The sequence below is a fragment of the Falco naumanni genome, chromosome 5 (assembly GCF_017639655.2).
Source record: "Falco naumanni isolate bFalNau1 chromosome 5, bFalNau1.pat, whole genome shotgun sequence".
NCBI classification, from domain to species: Eukaryota; Metazoa; Chordata; class Aves; order Falconiformes; family Falconidae; genus Falco; species Falco naumanni.
In genome coordinates this window covers 28,060,330-28,081,274 of record NC_054058.1, presented here as the reverse complement: position 1 = coordinate 28,081,274, position 20,945 = coordinate 28,060,330, and the positions used below count along the sequence as shown (strand labels likewise).

General features: G+C 45.3%; 2 protein-coding genes across 3 annotated transcripts; both read left to right on the top strand.

The window, feature by feature from the left end:
- Window positions 1-548: 548 nt before the first annotated feature.
- Window positions 549-14,617, top strand: WEE2 (WEE2 oocyte meiosis inhibiting kinase). Its single transcript, XM_040596999.1, has 11 exons — window positions 549-906; window positions 4,009-4,208; window positions 5,079-5,127; window positions 7,630-7,802; window positions 8,445-8,566; window positions 9,852-9,998; window positions 10,792-10,893; window positions 11,219-11,304; window positions 12,204-12,374; window positions 12,463-12,605; window positions 13,452-14,617. Exons 1-11 carry the CDS (start codon window positions 574-576, stop codon window positions 13,606-13,608), a joined length of 1,683 nt encoding a protein of 560 aa, XP_040452933.1. The 5' UTR covers window positions 549-573; the 3' UTR covers window positions 13,609-14,617.
- Window positions 14,618-14,891: 274 nt separating this feature from the next.
- SSBP1 (single stranded DNA binding protein 1) lies at window positions 14,892-19,866 on the top strand. 2 transcript variants are annotated; one of them, XM_040596645.1, is made up of 7 exons: window positions 14,892-14,909; window positions 14,981-15,014; window positions 16,292-16,352; window positions 17,273-17,413; window positions 18,044-18,131; window positions 18,350-18,438; window positions 19,699-19,866. In XM_040596645.1, exons 2-7 carry the CDS (start codon window positions 14,991-14,993, stop codon window positions 19,743-19,745), a joined length of 450 nt encoding a protein of 149 aa, XP_040452579.1. In that variant the 5' UTR covers window positions 14,892-14,909; window positions 14,981-14,990; the 3' UTR covers window positions 19,746-19,866. The 2 variants fall into 2 exon arrangements, with proteins under 2 accessions (XP_040452579.1, XP_040452578.1); XM_040596644.1 differs by lacking the exons at window positions 14,892-14,909; window positions 19,699-19,866 and adding an exon at window positions 19,289-19,374.
- Window positions 19,867-20,945: the final 1,079 nt, after the last annotated feature.

Sequence of the window (20,945 nt, the reverse complement as noted above, 5' to 3'; positions counted from 1 at the left end):
TGTGCAGGGCAGGAAAGGAAGTGTCTATGTGGTATCTGGTAACTGCTGGGGGTACCCTCTGCTTTTACAGCTGTATGTAGCATGGGTTCTGTGTCAAGGTAGAAAATGTTGAGGGGAGGGTTAGTGTGTGTTGGGTTTTTTTGGGATATGGTAGTCTTGCCTCTATGTGTGATGGGAGTAGTGGATGAAGTATTGGTGGGTGGAGAAGTTGCCTTGGAGGCTTACCGGGAAAGGCAGTGACTTCTGAATTGTATTTGACTTGCACCAGTAAAACAAAAAGCACAATCTGTTGTTATGTGAGCAGCAGCTGGATGGATTAGTACTTGGTAAATCTGGGGTACTCCTCTTTGACCAATGCTATCAAATGATATCTATGAGTGATCAAGGCTTCTGTGCATGTGGGATCAGGGTGGGGGAGTGCATGCCATGAGTAGAGCTAATGCTTTTGATAAGGCAAGGAAGAGGATGGTTAATTTGCCTGTGTAAATAATGTTGTCTTCCTTGCCCTCTGCCCTTTTCCCCCTAACAAAACAGGCCAGTATCAGCTATACCTGTTCTGTTTCATGTGGTAAAATGTATGACTGGGACAACAGCGATGGATTCATTCAGCAACTGGATTTTTCCAGTTGCAGTGAAGAGACTGAAGAACAAAGCATAAATGAGGAGGATGCCCTGAGCTCAAGCCCCACCAGAAGCTATGAGTTCCAGAAGTGTCAAGGGAGCAGTCCTCTGCCAGCTACCCCTCAGAGAAAGCTTAGTGAGATTTTCCTGAACAAGATGAATGCGTGGGAGACTCCCCCACTGAAGCCTTCCCTGGATATGAGTAAGAGCCAGGGTAATGCTGAGACACCGCTGCACATCACCTGGAAAAAGCTGCAGCTGTGTGACACCCCACACACTCCCAAGGTAATGGCATGTATCAACTCTGTGTCTGAGCATCCAAGGTCTCTGGTGTTGCTGGGGCATCACTGTGTTGGTGGTGAGGACATCTGTTGCTAGCGCTGTGGAAAGTATTTCTCAATGTCACTGTTGTTAGCCTCTACTCTTCTCCTAGAAACCTAGACTGAGCCCCTTCACTATGGAAGGGTTATTACGTGGGTGTGAACAGAAACCTGTGTGTGGGAGCAAGTGTCTTGACTCTTTCCAAGCTCTTTTCAAAACCAATTAGTTGGCATTGGGTCAGTCTGACTTAAAAACACAACGACAAAAAAACCCTCAACCATGTGTCTTGGTAGCCCTTGTGCCCCTCACACTCTACTTAGGGGCATGGACATCTGTCGCATCTCTGTAGGATGATGCGCTGTGCTCCTAGAGGGATATATGCATCTCTGCTCAAAGAGCTCACCATTCCAGGGGGAACTTGGAGACAGGCAGCTGCCCTGACTGCTCTACTCAGCACACTTCTGGATACAAGTGAGTTTTCTCTTTCAAGAGAAAGTTGGAAATGATGTTGTGGCTGGGGTATGGCTTCGTCTGGTGAGTCTGGATTGCTTCAAACCAGCTTGTTGTCCAGTGATGCTGACTCTCTTGTTGTGTGAAACTGAGCTGCTCAGTGAATTTGAGGAAAGTGAGACTTTGTTCTCAGGGTAGCAAATCCGCTGTGGAAGTGGTAACAAATCAGTGTGTGCTTGTGGAAGAAGGTTAGCCTATCTTCTGTGCCACTGTCCTAAAATGTAGCTAGTTTGAGCTACAAAATACTGAGCTAGTTTGAGAGATGCCAGCCTGTGTGTTCTGACACATCTTATATAGAATATAATACAACCACTTGTGCTTACAGAAGACAAAAAGGAGAGACTTGGCACCAGCTTCTCTGTTCCTAGATAATTTCTATTGTGTGTGCTGCCTTCTAGCACTCAAGACTTTCAGTGAAATGTAGCTCTTTCAGTCCCCTCTCAATATTCCTGCTTACTGATAGACTGGGTTTTCCTTTGCTTAACTAGTACACAAAAGATCAGCACTTCTAGTACTTCTGGGCTAGGATTTTACTTCTGTACCCCCAGTCCAGAAACCTGATTATGTGGGGAGAAGGGTGATTATACGGCCATATATGACTGAACGTGTGGCCTTATTTACTGAGGAATGGCCTGCTGCTGTCTAGGGGAAAGTGGCTCTAAATGGCATCACTGCAAGAATTCCCTGCAATGACACTTCATGAGAAATATACCTGAACCTCATCTGAAAGTAGGTGAGAGGTCTAGAGTCTCTTCCAGACCAGATGAGCTACTAGTCATGGAGGGTTCTTTAGTGTGTGCTCTTGTGTAGACAACATGTTGGCTAGATGCTTCAAGACATGCTGTTTGTAGCCCATGAGCAGCAATTGCACTAAGTCAACAACTTTGCTGTCTTCTGGGAGAAAGGTCTTGGATTCCAGGCATGCTGCAGAAGGTAGGCTCTACAGGGCCTACATCCGCTTATAAACAAGGCATGGAGCATTGATTTTTTGGGATACCTGAAGGCGAGAGGAAGGGTAAGAGTGCAGAGACACATTGAACTGCAGACAGATGAGCACTGGAGCTCCAGGTAGGATGCATGGCAGAGGAGGCAGATGACTGTATTTTGTAGACTTACCCAATCCTGGAACAGATTGCTAGAGCTAGTTAGGGTAGCTGCCTTACACTGTGTGGTAGCTAATATCAGATGATGTTACAAGAGACAAGTCTGATTCCCATCTGCTTTACTAGGGCTCTATTGTGTAATCATATGTGTATAACAGCAGGCTGTAATGGTATTCCAGATCCTGTTCTTGACTTCTGGCTAGACCAGAACATAGCCACAATCTTACAGAGCTTCTAGGCTGCTGGATAAATTGGGCTTGAGGGTATACTGCTTTTAATACATCCATATACTGAATTTTTCCACCCAAGAGGAAGGAGGTGCAGACCATAGCTTGAGGAAGTAATCAACAAGTACTTGCAGGATCATAGTACTCCAGCAGCTGAACTTCCAAGTGTGGTATAGAAATAGAGAGATGTCCCACAAGTAGCTATATCCATGAGTGCAGCATCAGTTAGGTGGATGCACAATACTGCATCCAGTTTTATTATTTACCTTCAAAAACTTACAATGAGAGAAGGAATGAATGATACGATCCTGGAGCCACATCTGCATTGAAAAGAGTGAAGACATGGTTGGATCAAAAAGATACAGAAGTATCATGGTCTTCATGATGGAGGGACTTTTGAGTTCTTGAAGGGCTTTTAACTAGGAGAGATGTTAAAACCATGTTTAGTCCTTGCACTCACGCAAGTGGTGGGGAAAAAAGTAACTTTCAAGAAGCTGATGGTTTCTGAGGGGGCAAATCACAGAAAGTAAGTAGATTTTTCTGTCTTCAGTCAAGACTGGGTGCTTCTCTGAAATTATGCTCTACTCAGCCCAAGGTTTTGGACTAGTGGGTGAAACCCTAATGGGCTGTCTTATGTGGGAAGCTGAACTATAGAAGACCTAGAGGATCCTTCTGACCTTAAATTTCTGAAACTGTTTATCATTCTCAAGGAGAACTGTTTTCTGCTCCTTTTGCCAGTAGCTATATAAAAATATTTCTAACAACTTGCCCTGTGCTAATGCTGCTTGTTGTTGGGGAATTGAAAGGAAACTTGGGTGATGTTCTATCTCATCCCCTGACAAACCTGTCCTGACCAAACTGATGCAACAGTCCATGCTCGATGGAATTGGGTCTTCCTTGTTAATGCAAGATGATGCAATTTCTGTGTGTCTTAGGTGGGGAAGATGAGCAGCTGGCTCCTCTTAAGGACTGTGCTTGCCAAGATGGCTCTGCAGGCCTCACCCAAGTGAGCAGGGAATAGAATTGGGAAAGGTTTAGCAAAGAACATAATACTTCATGGAAGGAAAGAAGAAAACTCAGAACTAAGTTAGGGACGTGGGGGTTTAATAATTTCCTTATCCTGAGGAAAGGAGCTCTCCTCGATTTGCAGGAGAGCAGAGATTTTATTCTGACGTGGCAGCAACAATAACTTTGCCGGCTTATCTCCCACTTCCCCCCCAATACAGAGCCTGTTATCGAAGACTGCTTTTCCTTCATCTGGGACAAAGGCTCCACCCAAAGGCTTCAGACATCTGAGATTTACTCCTGGTGCTGACTCAGACGACTGCACCCAAGCTTCTCTTGTCAACATTAATCCCTTCACACCAGAGTCGTATCGACAAATGCTCTTTCTTCCTCATGGCAAGCAGAAGGGCAGAGGAGAGCTGTAAGTAAGAACTACTCTTAAATAACAGGCTAGAAGGAGACTGTTTGAAGGAGATAAGTAGTGGAGATGTTCAGTACCTGGACTTACTTGCTAACAATGAATCACTCACTTCTGTAGTATTCGTTGGTGTGGAGCAAACGTTAGCAGACATATGAAGGTAATAGAAATATAAATAATTTCTGTTTTTCACTAATGTTAGCTGTTGATCCCACACTTACCTCAGTGCTGTAGGAGAAAACTGTACTTTTTTTTTTATTGACCATGAGTGGAGCTTGATTCAGTTATACACATACCTACAACTCAGAAGAAATGATGTGCCCATTATCATATAATACAGCTTTTAAGATGGGTGCAGGCCACTTCTGCTGACCTGCCAAAGTTCTGATCTGGTCTGGGTTAACCAAGACACAAACTTGGTCAAATACCTGTGTGCTCCAATGACATTGAGCTTCTTCCATAGCCCCAACTGTAACAGAGGCTCAGCTGGGCATTGCCCTTGAAAGTACAGTGGGGAAGTTCTCTCCTTCACTAGGAGCTTCTTGTGCAAGGTCATCTCCCATGTAGTTCACCACTAAGGTGGCGAGGAGAATGATGCCCCTGAATGATGCTGCTCTGTCCTGTGAGCAGTACTGATGTTGGTATGTGGAGGCTTTCTAAATGGAAACAAAGACTTCCTAGCCTGGGACTCCAGTCTTTAAGACTTAAACAAGAAATTTCTTGTGTATTAACACTTGACAAAGTATGTCTGATTAAACTGTGAAGCAAGGTTTGGAGATTATTTTGAAACTTTGAAAATGTTTTCACTTCAAATCTCAGTTGGATTGCTTCACTGAAATGATACATGCAGACTTTCCTAAACTTCCGTTATAGGAGGGATTCTGATCCAAGAAGCCAGGTAAAACAGGAGCTACCTACGAAGGTGAGTGTCTGTGTATTTCCCTCCACAGAGAGAATAAGATGCTTGTAAAGATTTGGTGATTGATGAAATTTCTTCTGCTGTTGGAGTATAAATCATGGCATCATGACAGAGGATAAATACCTATGACAGAATAATTCCAAGCTGAATATTTTATGTTAACTTTTGTTTGAGACAAACTTAGAAATGATTCCTATCTCTAAGGAAAACTTGTACTAAAGCAAATCTGAAACTTTGACAAGTAATCCCAAAACTCATTGATCTTGGTCAGGAGGTCTTTCTAGGAAATATAATTTGGGTTCTTCAGTGAGTACTGTGTTACTTTATTATTGAGTTAGCATAAATAGTGACTGTACCTTTGTGGTTTGAAAAAGCAGGTGTATTGTTGTTCCTATGAATAGTGTACTGAGCATCTTTGGATGTGGCTGGAACATGGTTTATATATTACAAATAATATATAAACCTGCACTGCAAAACCACAGACTGAGCTGAATGGCTCTGATGTGGATTAATATAGAGGGCAGTGTCAGCTGCAGTAGTCACAGTGGCAAACTTCTGAAGCACGGCAGCAAATTCTGTACTCTCATTCAGTAGGAAAATGTCTGGCTTGGGGGTGGCTGTGTGCCTTGGGGTCCAAGGGAAGGCCCCACCACAGCTTATGTAGGTACAGGACGGCAGGTGCGGTCTTAAAAGTCAAAACCAAGTTCTCTTGCTGATGTTGATGTCTTTGCTTTGCTGGCAAACCTCAGCAGTGGGGTATGTTGGTGTGGCTGCATGGGGCCGTATGAGAATTCTCATGTGCACCCAGCTGTGCTGGCAGAGATGGGCAGCTGCTGTGGGAACCAGTGTCCCGCAGCCTTTTCCCCAGATTTATCTGGGGCGAACCTACTCATCCAGCTGGCTTCTGGAAGGCAAGCCAAGCCTGAATTAAAGATCTGTGTTCAGGTGAGGTAAAAAAAATAATCTTTTTCCTGAGCAGCCCCTTGAAGTGAAGAAAGTATCCTGCCTCGTGCAAGTAGGTAGAATTGTTCATTCTAATTGTGAAACAATTGGGCTCACTGGAAGAGCAATGGCACCCTCTAGCGGAGAAGACCGGCATTGCAGGAAAGCTGGTCGTGCTAAAATACAGCTGCAGAGTAAATCTGCTACCAGGTTTAACATCTGGGGCTACCACAATTACTGTTTTCCCTTGGAAGAAAGCCTCAAGTAACTTGTTACTTAGAGAAATATTATTCTGCACGAGTGCTGATTAGATTATGCAATATAGATATAAATTATGTACTAGGAGGTATCTTTATTCCTTGAGATTTTTAAGATACTGTAAAATATAGCTGCCTTATGAAATACAACCTGCTGTGAAGGGCTGCTATTTCATATGGGCCACACTTTACTGGCTGTGAGGACCAACTCTTTACACCCACCCTTTAAGGTCGTATACTGTGTAGTACAGCAATCACAGCAGCGGTTTCCACAGAAACCACCATGCAACATGAGCCACTGTTTCCGTAAGGGATGCAGAATGAAGAAAAATCACTTGGTTCACTCTTGTTCACTTCATGCTCCACTGCTTATCTCTTCTTCACTTGTCTCCCCTACCAGCAGGCATCACTCTACAAGCAGTACTAACAGATTTTACTTCCCTGGTGACCATTACTGTAGCAATAATGAAGTTCCAGCTGCAGGCTTTCAGCCCTTTGTGGAAAAAGTGGCTCCTGGTGAGAAATCACTGGGAACACAAATGGACACTGAGACCTGCTAATGTGCCATTAGCCAACAGCTGGTCCTTCAAACCTGATGACAGCCTGAACTGATGTATAATGTCCTTCCTGCAGTCAACATTAGCTGCCAGAGCAAAGCAACTCCTACCTAGCTGGAGCCACATGAAGCCAACAAGCTTGTCTCCCGAGCTCAAAATAGGCAATAGCTCTTACTTAAACACAAGTTCAGTGCATGAGCCTGGCTAATTCTGAGGTACCATCTACCAAAACTGGTAACGCATTTTCTTGAGTGTGCAGTAGCTGGCCAAAAGAATTTTGTTGTTGCCTGCTGTTCATCCCTGACTCCATCAGCTATGGGTCTAGGAACTGGGCTGGCCTGCCAAGAGAAGAGATGTGATGGCAGTAACCCAAGGAGGCTTAGGCACATGTAGCCAGCTAGACTACAGCTCTCCTTAGCTGCGATTTCTACCTCTATGGCTATTACGTACTGATTTGGGGGCAGGGGGGAAACAAACAACAAAAAAAAGAAACAGCCTTGGCCAAACCAGGCCAAGATACCCTTTGTTAGGTAGTCTGAAAATATACAACACGCCTGAGTGAAAGGGAGTACTTCAAGAAGAAATGGTAGCACACCTACATGCCTGCCTGAATGAAAATGCAGGATGGGAGAGGGAGCAACATGGGTGCTGTGTGAGAGAAAGTGCTACACTGCTCTAAAAACATGACAAATGCTATTATCCAAGTCTTTCAACTCATACTTGTCTTTGCTGTTTTTGTGACCTTGTAGAGATACCCTCTGAAAGCGAGCAATATGGTTTCCCGTTACAAGAAGGAGTTCCTGGAACTAGAAAAAATTGGTGTGGGGGAATTTGGCTCTGTCTACAAGTGCATCAAACGCCTTGATGGATGTGTTTATGCCATCAAACGCTCCAAAAGGCCTCTGGCAGGATCCTCAGATGAGTGAGTGTGCTAGCTAGAAAATGCCAGTTGAAATGACAGGCATGTTCTTGGGAGGTGTGATGGGGATGGAGGGGGTGTGGACCTAAAGGTATCTGCGGGGTAGCATGAGCAAACACTGGCTGCTGTTGCATTCCCAAGTAATGGTTGGGAGAGTGGGGGAAGTTACCACTTTAGAAATACTGAGTACGTATGTCTGAGAAAGGGAAGAAGCCCCATGTGTTGCAAAGTGAGATGACAGTTACCTGAATTCCTCAGGTCCATGTAGCCAGTGTCTTTAACTGTCAAATAGTTCATCTGTGGTATGTTCCTGCCCTGCTGTATGGCCAGCACTGGTTACAGCCGTACTGTCCAGCTAGTGTTGTCCTGCATGTAAAGCAGTCTTTGAAGCTGCCTTTGCTGCTTTAACAAAGACTTGCTCAGGGATCTATTTTTTTTTTTGACAGCTGCTTAGCACATGTCAGAAAGGGCAGGTTTTGCTTCAGCAGCTGTGAGAGCCAGTCTGTCTCTCAAAACCCAAAAGAAAGTGCTAAACACTTCTGCTTTCCCTTTTTCAAGCCAGACTGCAAACCAGGGCTCCTCTCATGGTCCCAAGCAGGACACTGGCACCCTGTCACCACTGCTTTTTCTGTGCATGCTTTCTAGGCAGCTGGCACTGCGCGAGGTTTATGCTCATGCTGTGCTGGGACACCACCCCCATGTTGTGCGCTACTACTCAGCATGGGCAGAGGACGATCACATGATTATCCAAAATGAACACTGCAATGGTAAGAGCTGTGACATTGTTAAAGGCCGAGATCTCAGGGTGGGTGCAGTTACCTTCTTTTGTACTTCAGTGTGGGGTATTTTGGCTTACAACAAAGCAGGACTGCACTGGGCTACAGTTCCGTAGAGAATCCAGTAAGGGGTAATATTTAGACAAAGTTCTGAATGGTCCCAATGTGTTACAGGCAGTAAATACTCTCCAATTTGTGGGATTTAAAAACTTTTTCTGTGTTGGCTGGCCTGGAAGAGTATTCCTCATGCCAGTGCTTAGAGCTGCATCTGGGACAGCCTGGGTAACCATAACCTGATGTGAGTGACTCAAGAGCAGCCAATTAGTGTCATGTATCTTGGAACCAAACCCTTCTTAATGGAGGGGAGCGGTGATTTGAAGGGTGGCTACCTGGCTGAGACAAAGGCACCTTGCATCTTTGCTAGAAGAAAGGGCTCAACGGCTGCAGGGGAACAGAGCTAATTAATGAGGTAAACTGTAAATGCGGGTGCTGCAGGCAGGGTGGTACCCTCTTACTTGAGTTCACCCTCGGTCATACCACTGTCTGGGAGACACAGTGGAAAAGAAACCTCTGGTTACTAGAGGAGCTGAATTCACATATGTAGCGCTCAGCTTTCAACTGCTCCTGCAGCCTTGGGGCTTGATGAGTGGTGGTAACTGGTTGGAGTAGTGATTTCAAATCTGGAGGAGGTAACCATGAAACATGATTGCTGCTGCAGTATTGATGCATTTCTTGCATTGTAGTGGATGAACATCTGAGACTAAAGGTTAAGTATTGAAAAGCAGGCTGATGGGGCGAGAGGCCATGGTATTAGTTATGAAATAGCCAGTGCCTTAACGGAGACCCATAAAACTCTGTTTCAGTGTTCAATGTTCTGTTACATTCTTCAATCAAAAATCTGCTAACAGGAGCTTAATTTCTTTGCTTCGCTATTCATGTATCTGCTTTCTGCCTGTAAGTATGGCAGAAGTAATTAACTCTTTGACTGGTTCACTTGCAGCAGCAGCAGCACTACCGTGTCAGCCCTTCTGGTGCTGTAGGTAGAACTGCAGTTGCTCGGTCCTTGGCAAGCAGGAGGCAGGGTGCTCTGAGGCTATAAGGCTGAAGCCAAGAGGTGATGTCCAAGTTCGATCACTAGAGCATATATAGCTGGTCTCGTCAGGGTTTGTCACTAGCAACCCTGCAAGTGCTCTGGGCAATAGTTTCTACTAAGCTATTTCAAACATGCTGCTCTATAAGATCTTTGTCATGTCTCAGGCCATCTGTTTTCATCTAGGTGGGAGTCTCCAAGATGTGCTGCTGGAGAATGCGAAGCTTGGCCAGTATTTCCCAGAGGCAGAGCTGAAAGAAATACTGTTACAAGTCTCCATGGGACTAAAATACATCCACAACTCTGGCCTTGTGCACTTGGATATCAAACCTAGTAAGTAGCGTTCCCCTGCTTTTGAGGAGGGTCTTCCAAGTGACCCTCCAGGGGTGGGACCTGTAATAGGTCCTTCTGACTGGACCTATAGCAATGCTTCAAAGGAAAAAGAGAAGATCTTGCCCTGAAAGGTGAATGACTTGTGGGTTGCTTTTTTTGTTAATCTCATGTTGCTCTAAAACTGAGCCTTCTCTGATAGTTGGCAGCATTTTACTTCAGTCTTGTGATCTTCATAATCCTGGCTAATGGGACTCACTTTCATACTGGTGGAGCAAGTAGGGCTGCTAGTGAGGACAGGGACTTCCTTATTTGCTGCTGTCTGGTTGCACAACACTTGACCTTTGTATGTGCAAGCTGGAGTGAGGTGCATATTTATTGTGCCTACTCTGAGGGATTAAGTTCCTGCAAAAAATGATAAGAAGCTTTCCTCTCTGCAGCTGAGAATGGATACCCCCAGGGCAATGCTCTGCCCACCCCCAGTCACATAGGTGGATCCTTATAGTGGAGTTATTTTTTCCTGCTGAAATCATGCCTCTAGCTTGGGGGGCAGAGGGGGGGGGCAGAAAGGTTGTTTGTGCTAGGGTATTTTATGTACAAGATACAACTGTCTCCTGTTAGCTCTATTGCTGAATACACGAGCTGGGCAGAAAGCAGACTAACGGGTGGGAAACGTGCATAGTTTCTCTGGCTGAAAAGCTTAACTAGCTTGTCAGGTGGAATTTTTACAAAGTTGTCAGGCTCCTGCAGTCTGGCTACAGATATCACACTATTGCTAAACTTTGCTGTCTTGCAGGTAATATCTTCATCTGTCACAAGCTGGCAGCTGCAGGCCTTGCTGGGCAGGAAGAGAGTGACAGTGAAGATGAATTCTCTTCTGGTGTGGTGTATAAGATTGGTAGGTTTTAGCCCACTTTACACTGGCTTAAGATTAGGGCTGCCTCATTACTGCCTGAAAGAGCTCTCTTCTGCTGACTGAAAAGTCTTGCATACAAAACTGACAGCATAGTTCTAAATGCCTCTGCTACTTACCGGAATTAATTCCGCTAAGGAGGAAAGTCCTAGGAAACTAATGTGCTTGTTTCCAACCCTGGACTCCTGAGTAGGAGCAGCCTTGCTCTCTTACTTGGTATTTTCCGATTGCTCTGGTGCCTATAAGATGCAGGCTTTTATTGATGGAGATCTGCATCAGTTTTCTCTAAGTTGCTCTTTTTTTGTCTCAGGTGACCTTGGCCATGTGACATCCATAACAAACCCCCAGGTGGAGGAAGGAGACAGACGGTTTTTGGCCAAAGAGATTTTGCAAGAGGTACAGCCACTGGTGGGGAGAACAGGGAGGCAAGCAAGTGGGGAGAGATTAGCTGTAGTGAAATCACTAGTCTGGCATATTCCTTGCCTTATCTCCTCTTTCTTGTACCTAGTCTGGCTGTGAAATCAGGAAAATTAACACCTCTTGATTAATAGTAAAAGCCTGGGTCTTGTCATGTAAATATTTAACATAATTTATAAGCAACTTAATCATTAGATTATTTGCAACTATTCTACCTGTGGGGGATGAATGGGACAAAATCTGTATCGGTTTGATACAGTTTCATTTGCACACCTAGCTGAGGTTAAACTGCTGGATGTGATTACTGCAGAATATATACACTCAGACAAATGCTTTGTACAACAAGCACTGATCAGGTAGGTGGAGAGGTGGGAGGCACAACACAACTCTTACACTGACTGCAGTTTTGCTACTCTGGCCAGCGAACAAAAAAGGAGTTGGTATGTAACAAGTTTGAATGTGTTAATCAACTCTGGTATTTGAGTGACAGTATCTTTTTGTGCTGTAAGTGGATTTAGGAACTGTTAGGTCAACACATCACAGGCAGTCTTTAGCTTGAGTTGGGCATGGCTAGTTTATTGCTGTCCGGTGAAGGCTGGAGGCACCCATTTATTAAGCCACCCTCTGGATATGCTGCAGTGATCCTAATACAGGCTGCAAGCTCCTTGTGACTGGGTGGAAGCCAATGTGCTATCAGTTACCAATACTACATGCTATCAATCTTTTCATCCTGAAGAGAAGGAAACAGCGAACAGGGATGGTGAAGGCAGTGTCATACACATACTTGTTTGGCTAGGGTTTTTTGAGTTGGTACCCCAACCCACTCTTGCTCAGTATAGCAAGACATTCCCTTTCTATAACTGTTTTTCTCTCTGCAGCAATACTGCTATTTACCAAAGGCAGACATCTTTGCCCTGGCACTCACAGTAGCTCTGGCAGCTGGTGCAGCACCGCTGCCTCACAATGGGGCCCTGTGGCATGACATCCGCAAAGGCAATATCCCATCAATCCCCCAGAAGCTTCCTCATCGCTTTCTTGAACTCCTCAAGGTGAGGAAGTAGTCTTGTCGGGACAGAGGCTTTTCCAGTTGGCATGTGACAGAGGCGGTGTTAAACCCTGAACTCCTTTGCCTTCTAGCTCATGATTCATCCTGACCCAGTGGAAAGACCTTCTGCCACAGCTCTTACTAAACATCCAGTTCTCTGTCCTTCACGTGGAAAAGCTGTGCAGCTCCAGAAGCAGCTAAATGTGGAAAAGTGCAAGACTGCCATGCTGGAAAGGTAGGACTGGCTTGAGCATGAAGGGGAGAAAACATGGGCACAACAAGTGCTGGTCACCAGGCTTCTGTGGGTGAATATAGGGTAGTAATACTGGGAGATCCAATATGCAGAAATATTCAGTCAGTTCCGGTGCCTGGAGCTGGGAGGATGATAGGGCTGTAGCAGGGACTTATAGTGCCCAAGCAGCTGTGGCTCACTTCTGGCTTTGAGGAGCTGGCTAAATTAAAAAAGTGAATTTGCATGCTTACTGCAACCGCTGGTGTTGGGGAAAATACTGATACAATATGCAGCCAGTGGGCAGATGAGGAACTGATACTGCATTGAGATAATGGTCTAGCACAGAAGGAAGAGAAGTATCAGGTGGTGACAAACATTTTCTTTCCCTTTGCTCCTTCTCACTACTGTTAGAAGTAATGTTTTGATGTGCTGGGGCTAGGATTTGCTCCACCACCCCTCTTAGTGCAATAGTCAGATGGGGATTAGGTTTTCCATATATACAGGAGAGCATGTGCTCTGCAGAAAGCCACTAGCATCAGGAAAAAAAGGCAATAAAAAAAAGCATATGCCTTAGTTATGTGCTGCACGAGATGGCACTGATCTAAGTTCCACCATTCACAAAAATCTGAAATGATGGGGGGGGGGGGGGGAAAAACCAAGAGGAACTCTTCATGCTGATGCCAGTGTGTTGCTGGTTTTCTTTTGGAAAACTTTCAAAGCTTCATCAGCCTCTGGTGTGGAAAGTCAGCACCCTCCAGCAATGCTGGAGTACTGCAGTAATCCTCTTGTGCAAGATGGATTCATGCATGATGTGGTTTTCTTCCTTTCCCTTCTGTCTTCCCCCTGCAGGGAACTTAAAGCAGCCCGCCTTGCCCAGACCCTCATGAAGGACCAGCCCTTAGGAAGTGCCAAGTTGCAAGAGTCTGAAACCTCTTCTAAGCAGAAGAGCAAGCGCCTGGTGGGAGGGAAGAGCTGTCGCTCATTTAGCTTTACTTTGGGTTACTGAACTTCTGTGTTGTCCAAAAAGCTCTGGCTGCTGAGTGGCCCTGTGAAAGCAGAGGGTCCGTACAGACCCATACCCCATATTAGCTCTCCCTGTCATGGTTTTTGGTTCCCTCAATTCTGATTGAATGCTGGCTGAGGGAAGAATGTCTGGCTTATAAGTGTCAGATCATGGGATTTAAGATTATTGTCCTCAGTCTTTTAATTTCTTGTGTAATTGGTCTTGTTCTAGACTAAGAATAGCTTTGCCATGCAAGGGAAAGGATGGCATCTTCTCTACTCGCTTCCCTCTTTTAGTTGGGCCCTGTTACTGATGGTGGTTTTGTGGTCTTCACATTCTGGCCACCTGTGTACCCTTAGAGGGGAGGCGGTGGCTGTACACAGACAGCACCTACAGCTGGGTCCGAGGGGTGCGGAGGTCCAGCCTGAGGTAGAATTTTAACAACACACCAGGATACAGATAGTTACATAGCAGTGCTGGTGGCCTTGGGATGCAACTGGAGTGGCATTTCACTTGAGGATACAAAGAGTAAAAGGAAAACTTTTAAGGGGGCCTTAATCGTGGAAGTGGAAGGAAAACTTTCCCTTCCTTCCCTTTCAGCGCCAAGCACAACGCCATGAGCTGGTTATGCCCCAGCAGGCCAGGCCAGGCCCTGCCGGCCTCCGAGGAGCGGACCCACCCTCAGTGGGCTGCCCCCTCCCTGCAGGGAGACTAGAAAGGGCTTTTGCAGGCCTTGTCAGGTTTGTTTCGTTTTGTTTTTTTTTTTTTGAGTTTCCTCTTTAGATTGTGTGTATTTTCGGTATGTGTTGGATGTGGCCTCCCCCTGCTAAACACCGCTCTGCGAGTCCCTGCCGGGGGCCTGCAGCCAGGGAGGATGCTGGGCCTGTAACTGTTATCTGTAGGTTTTACCGAAGTTTGTTCTCAAGTGTTGGACGGTGCTAGCTTTTGAACTATCGGATGCTACCCTATGAGAAGCGAAACGTGCAAATAAAGATTTTAATCTTTTTATCTACGACGGCCTGCCTCTTTTTTTTTTTTTCTTCTTCCTCCCCCCTCTCTCTTCCTTTGGGCGTCCTTCCCCGCCAGGCGGGAGATGTCGCTCACCCGGTAGGCGACAGTGTGGCCGCGGGTAGGTGCCGCCCGCCGCCGCAGCCCCTCGTGGCGTGGGCCCGCCCGCCGTGTGCCGCCCCCGGGCCCCGCAGCACGGCCGGCGGGGAGAGGGTCGCGTTTCCCCCGGCCCCTCTGTGGGCAGGACCCGTCCCTGTGCTTCCGCTTCCGGCCGGCTGCGGGCTGCGGCGGGAGAGGTGCTGACGGGTTGGTGGGGGCGGTCGGGGCGCCCTCCGGTGCCGCTTCAGCCGTGCTTTTCCTTCCACAGGCGCGGCGGCATGTTGCGGCGACCGGCGTGGCAGGTAGGGTCGCGCCGGGGCCGCGGGTGGCGGTTTAACGGCTCCCTGAGGGAGCGGGGCCCCGCGCCGCCGCGGTGCGGTGGGGTCGTTGCGGGCGGGAGGTGGGCAGCTGGGAGCCCCCCGCCCCGCCGAGGAGGCGGTAGCGACTCCCCGCAGCTCGCCGGGCCGGGCGCTGGCAGAGCCCTGCGTGCGAGCGGCTTTTCCTCTGCGAGCTCTGTAGCTGTAGGTGCTGCGGCCTCTACCGCTGCACGGAATCTGGCCTTGGAAAAAAAGTGGGAATTCTCCTATGGGTCTGTAGGGTCACAGGTGGTGTTTCTGCCTGTTCTCAAAATACGTGTGGTACTACCTATGAAGAAAAGAGGGAAGTTCTGTTTCTGTTCATACTACTACATACTACAAGAATACAAGTGCTGGACCTTAGTTAACTTAGTTACTCAAAAAAATGATTTGTTAAAAGATCCAGCTTCTGCATGGAATGAGTCTTAGATGATTTGAGTGTACATCAATGAACCATACAAATATACTGAATAACTTCTGTTTTGTAAGTTGCTTTTCATCTGGTTTAGCATCTCTGTTCAACACAGGACTGTCAGTCTTGCCTGCCTTTAAGTTTTGCAACCACTTGTTGTAGGAGATGAGCTTTTCTTTCAGTTCCTGCTTATGGGCCTCTTGCAAAGGTGGTCTTGGGCTTTGCTCTTTTCCTGCTGTCTTTTAGGGCATGGTATCTGCCAGCATCAAGTCAGTTCCTTTCCATTTTCTCACTCCTGTTTAACTGGAGCACTCAGGTTGTCATGGCCTTGATTTACTGTTTGCTTGGGAATGTGGAGTTATCAGTGCATCATACTACCTATGGAGGTGGATAGATGTACATTTTGGGTACAGCTTGTTAATCTCTGAAGCGAAGCAGAAAGCTGATGAAACTGTGTTTGTTTCCAAAAACCAAAGCCCAACCAAGTAAACAACCTCACTGCTTCCAACCCCTCCTCCTCCTATTATGTGTTACAGAAAAACAGTCCTTACTGGGTGTCCTGAAAGTAATTGATGGAGATGTACTTTAGGGCCATGCTTTTTTCTAGGGATCTTTTTAACCCCGTTTTAACCAGGTATTCTTTTAATAGTCCTGTTGGCTTTATTTAGCTGAATGGATTTCTTCCCTCTAAGTCACTGGAAAAGAATGTACTTGCAAAACCTCTGTAAGTGTTCAGAAAGCAAGGTGTAAAAGCATATAAATACTGTTTGCACTTTGTATCTTGGGAACTAACATCTGTCTGTTTCTTCAGGTGCTTCGCCAGTTTGTAAGACATGAGTCTGATTCAGTTGGCTCATTGGTACTTGAAAGATGTAAGTAGCTCCTGAGATGAAATTTAGCTGTTCCTCTTCATGGGTTTTATCTCAGTTTTAGAATGGCTGAAATATGCCAGGAGAAAAACAGATAGGAATGGTAGCTCCTGAATGCAGTGACTAAAAATGTGTTGTTTCAAACAAACAGATTCTTAAGTAGCTTCCTGCCTGGTCTTTGTCAAGTCAAGCAGCCCTTGAGGGGGAAAAGAAAAATGCCCTGACACGGAGTACAACCTGTAAAAGGCAGGTAGTTGTGCTTTATTAGTGGCAGTGAACCGGGTACTCTGTTGTCATGTTTTCTAGTACCTCCTCAGTCTCCCATGTGCCTGGGGGATTTGTTTGGATGCTGCTGCCCCAGCGTGATTTGCTCCAGGTGTACACTTCAGACTTTACCATTCAGTTCACGTGCGCATTGTGCAAGAGCAGTGCTTCCCTGAACTCCTTCAGTTGGTCCTTGAACAAGGAGAAGTAATAAATTGTGTCCACCCAGTCCTGGTACCTGTGTAAAAACTAGTGACCCTCTGATTCAGAGGATGGGGTATAATAATGCAGCATTGTTGTTTTAAAGGTATTGTTTTAAGAACAAAACAATGCAATGGTATGGTTTTCTCTTAATAAAAAAAAGTCAGATAAGTAAATGCAAAATAGTCTAAATGACATATGGATGTGTCTGTGAAAAAGATGGAACAGGAAGAATAAGAACTTTCTAAATGAGCTCATTTAGCAGTGATAACGATAGTACAGGCATAGTCAACTGTCAGCAGGGCCTGAAGAAGCCAAAAATCACAAGAGCTTGAAAAATGGTTGGAAGTACAGAAAGTCATTGTTCTGGCCCTTGACAAAAGCTTCTGAATTACAACTTGCCATGATTAGAAGCATCATAATTCACCTGTATATGAATTTACTCTCTCACATTTCAGCCATGAATCGTGTTCAGTTGCTTGGTCGGGTTGGACAGGACCCTATCATGAGGCAAGTGGAAGGAAAAAATCCCGTTACCATATTTTCTCTTGCAACCAATGAAATATGGCGAACATCGGAAAGTGAGGTAACCCAGGGAGGTGAGTCTGCAATGAGTGATGTGCTCCTGCCGTGTTTCAAGGTCATGTTTGCATATTCATCAGCACCATGTTTTGTCTTCAGGCTGCTGTGTAAATCTCTTGGGTGCAGATAAGTTCTTTTGAGGTCAGGACAGATGCTGCTGCATTTGTGTGTCGCTTACTGATCCCCAGCAGCATGTACTGAATAGACATCTGCATGTTGACCTTCCTCTGGAGGAGAGGAAAGAGTATGGAGTCAGCTGTTTTTCACTGTTGGGGTTGCCAGAGGTGTAGCAAGTTCCATGCTCTTATTTGTATTCCAAGAGGAGAAGAAAAATGAATGATACAGATGTCTCTTCTTCTCTAACTTTTGTTCAATGTGGAATGTGAGGGGGGGGAAAAAATGTATGAGCTCTGGCTTCCAGGAAAACATCTCTTGGTTTGAACTGTGCTTTTGTACAGTAGTTGCATTTGAACACAGATGGGTGGAACGCTGAGTTCTACTGGTATGGAGCAGGGGATTGAGTGCTAGTATACTTCTATTGTAAATAACTTTTCATAATTTGAGAACACCAACATGTTGAAACTAATTTCTGAGACTTGCATGAAAAAGGATTTGGCATCCAACTTTGTTATTTTTATGTAACTTAGGTGATATCAGTCAGAAGACGACGTGGCACAGGATCTCTGTCTTTAGACCAGGCCTCAGGGATGTTACGTATCAATATGTGAGGAAGGGGTAAGTGAATAATTAAGATCATGGAGGATTTAATGCCTTATTAATCCATTGATGTAATAATTATGGTGATCAGGAGCTATACTGAGAAGTGCCATAAAATAAGCTAGCAGACCTCCTACAGGCAACTGATGCAAAAGCGTGTGTGTTCAGAATCATAGAGAGAGGAGAAAAGAGCAGTACAGTTCTCTGACCAGAACCAAATTCTTGATTTTTTTCAGTGCTCGACTCTATGTTGAAGGGAAGATAGACTATGGCGAATATACAGATAAAAACAATGTGAGGCGGCAGGCCACAACAATTATAGCAGGTAAGGAACAACATACCGAGGCCTATCTTGCCCTTTTGGGATGGAGGGGAGGTGGTGCAAAATCTGCACTTGGGGATTTTGGGAGAATGATAGGCTGTACCAGTAGATGTCCTCTGGCGCTGCTTGTGAAGACAGAAAATGAGAGCATGTAGTTGCAAGCTGCTGCTTCATTTGCTCACACAAACCAGTTTGTGTAGGAGATAGATACTGTGTGTTTTAAGAGCACCAGTACATAGTTCTGCAGGTCAGGCAGATCCCTTTTCTAAGGAGGGTTTGTTTAGTAGCTTTGTATTGGTTTGGCAGGGATTTTTTTCTTCGTGTTTAAGACCAGATGCTTCATAACTTTAAGGACCTCTGTTTGTAAAAGATGTTCTATGTGGGGATAACTTGATGAAGAATTTACCTCGGTCTGGTAGCCAGTACTGGTAAGAAGAGCACAGAATGGACAGGGAGTAGACTTGCCGTTGGGTAGACACAGTGAAGATGAGAACTGGGAAACTCAACTTTTTCCTTGAGCCTTTAAATAGCATGAACATCCTACAGCTTTACCGTGGGTAGAGCCACTATCTTGTGGCTTTTGAGGGAGGGTGAAGATAATTGGGTAGTAAACATTTCTGTTACACAAGTGTATCTAAAAAAACTGGACCAGAGGAGAAGGGAAAAAAACGAGCCACAATTCTGGATGCTTCTGCTGTGCAGCCTCTTCGAAACAATAGTAAAACTTTCACATGAACAGTTCAGCTAGCAGTGCTGTAGGTTGCTGTTTATAAATAGCTGGAGGGGAGAAGCAAAACTCTTGTTGTTTTACTAGTATTTATCCTAATGGTTTCTTTGTGTTCAATATCCCCAGTCTCAAGATGCTTCAGAAATTACTGAGGCTTGATGGAATGTGAGCTTCCTGTAGGCTGATGACATGGTAGTCCATACTGAAAATGACAAAATAAAAAGGAAATACGCTGTAATGGATAGAGATCATAGTCAAATAATTAAACCATTATTTTAAAATGTTTCTGATATCTTTGACTGTTCAGCAGCTTTTCATCAAGATTATTGGTTTCACAATATATGTGATTGCCTTGAATTGTCAGCTTTTGAGGGAGACAGCAAGAACCCTGTATTGGACACTTTTATTTTATGAACTGTTCTGAAATACATGTCTTTGCAGCGTATTTTAACACAAAGAGGTTTTGTTTGTGGCTGTGCAGGCTTGCAACAGGGCAAAACCATCCTGAAGATTAAATTTTCTTTATTTCTTTTCAGATAATGTGATTTTTCTGAGTGATGGTGGTACAAAAGAAAAAGTGTGAGGTCGTAAGTGCTTGGACCCAGGCCATTTGATTCCTTTTGTTTACCAGTGCTTCATAACTCTGTAATCACGTATACTGCTGTAGTTTCTTTAAAAAGGAAATAAAATGTTTGATACCTGTAGGGTCTCTGTATGTGTTTTGTTTTCCTGTGTGTTTTCTCTCTGTTCATCATCATTCGGATTTCTTTCTTACTTTCTCAAGAGAAAAGGTAAACCGGGCAGCTACATTAATTCTTGAGCTGGTTTGCATCTTCAGCTGTTTTCAAACCTTAAGTCCTTGGCTGCCTTAACAATCTCTCTTCTGTTGTGCAGGGCCCGACAGCCTAATCACCTCTGTTAAAATCCCTCCTCTGTTCTATACGTGCCATTCCCCATTTTTTCCCCTAACTTAAGTGCATTAGACAAAAAGTTTAGAGCAGAGCCATTGGCCTCAACTGGTGCTTGGCTTGAAGTTCCTCCTTGTCACAAACCCTGAGAAGGCCGCTTGGGCATTTGCATCTGCCCCTCCCCCGACCATAGCATTTGATCAAATTGGGTGTTGGCTTTCACCAAACCCCGTTTTGATCTTGTGCTTAGGTCTTCATTATTAGGGCATTTCCCATGGGACGACTGTGATGGCATCAGCATTCTCGTGGCAGTACCTCGTTAGGTGCTGTGCTGTCGTTTGCCATCAGGAGGGGCTGGAGGAATGACTGCCTTGGCCGCTCCTTCTGAGAGGCCTGCGGTAGGGTGGGGAAAGTACTCCCGGTCCAGGATTCTCGGGCAGTGTGGGAGTGGCGTTTATTCTGCTTTAACTTTTATTGTCAGAAAGATTGAGAATTTTTAGTATTGTTAGTAAAAAAATAGCACAACTAAAGGGTGTTGGGAAAGTGGTGAGATTCCCACTGTAATACAGTGTGATGTGAACAGGGAAAGTAAAATGTTAGAGGCAACAATTTCCTGCCTTCAGAGCTGATGGGATTTTGTATCTCCTCTCTCTGAGCCCAGTGTGGAGCATGCTTCTTTATAGTTTTTTGCAGCTTTTCCCCCTACAGAATGGTGATCTTGTCTGTGCTTCTTTCTGTGAGCATTGTCAGTGCTACCAAAAGCTTCAGTTCTTTTAGTTCAGTATTTACTTGTGGTTGAAGTTAATGCTTTAGCTAGTATCCTAGCCCCTGTCACTGCCATACTGCGGTGTTAGGTGTACTGGCAATGCTTAGTT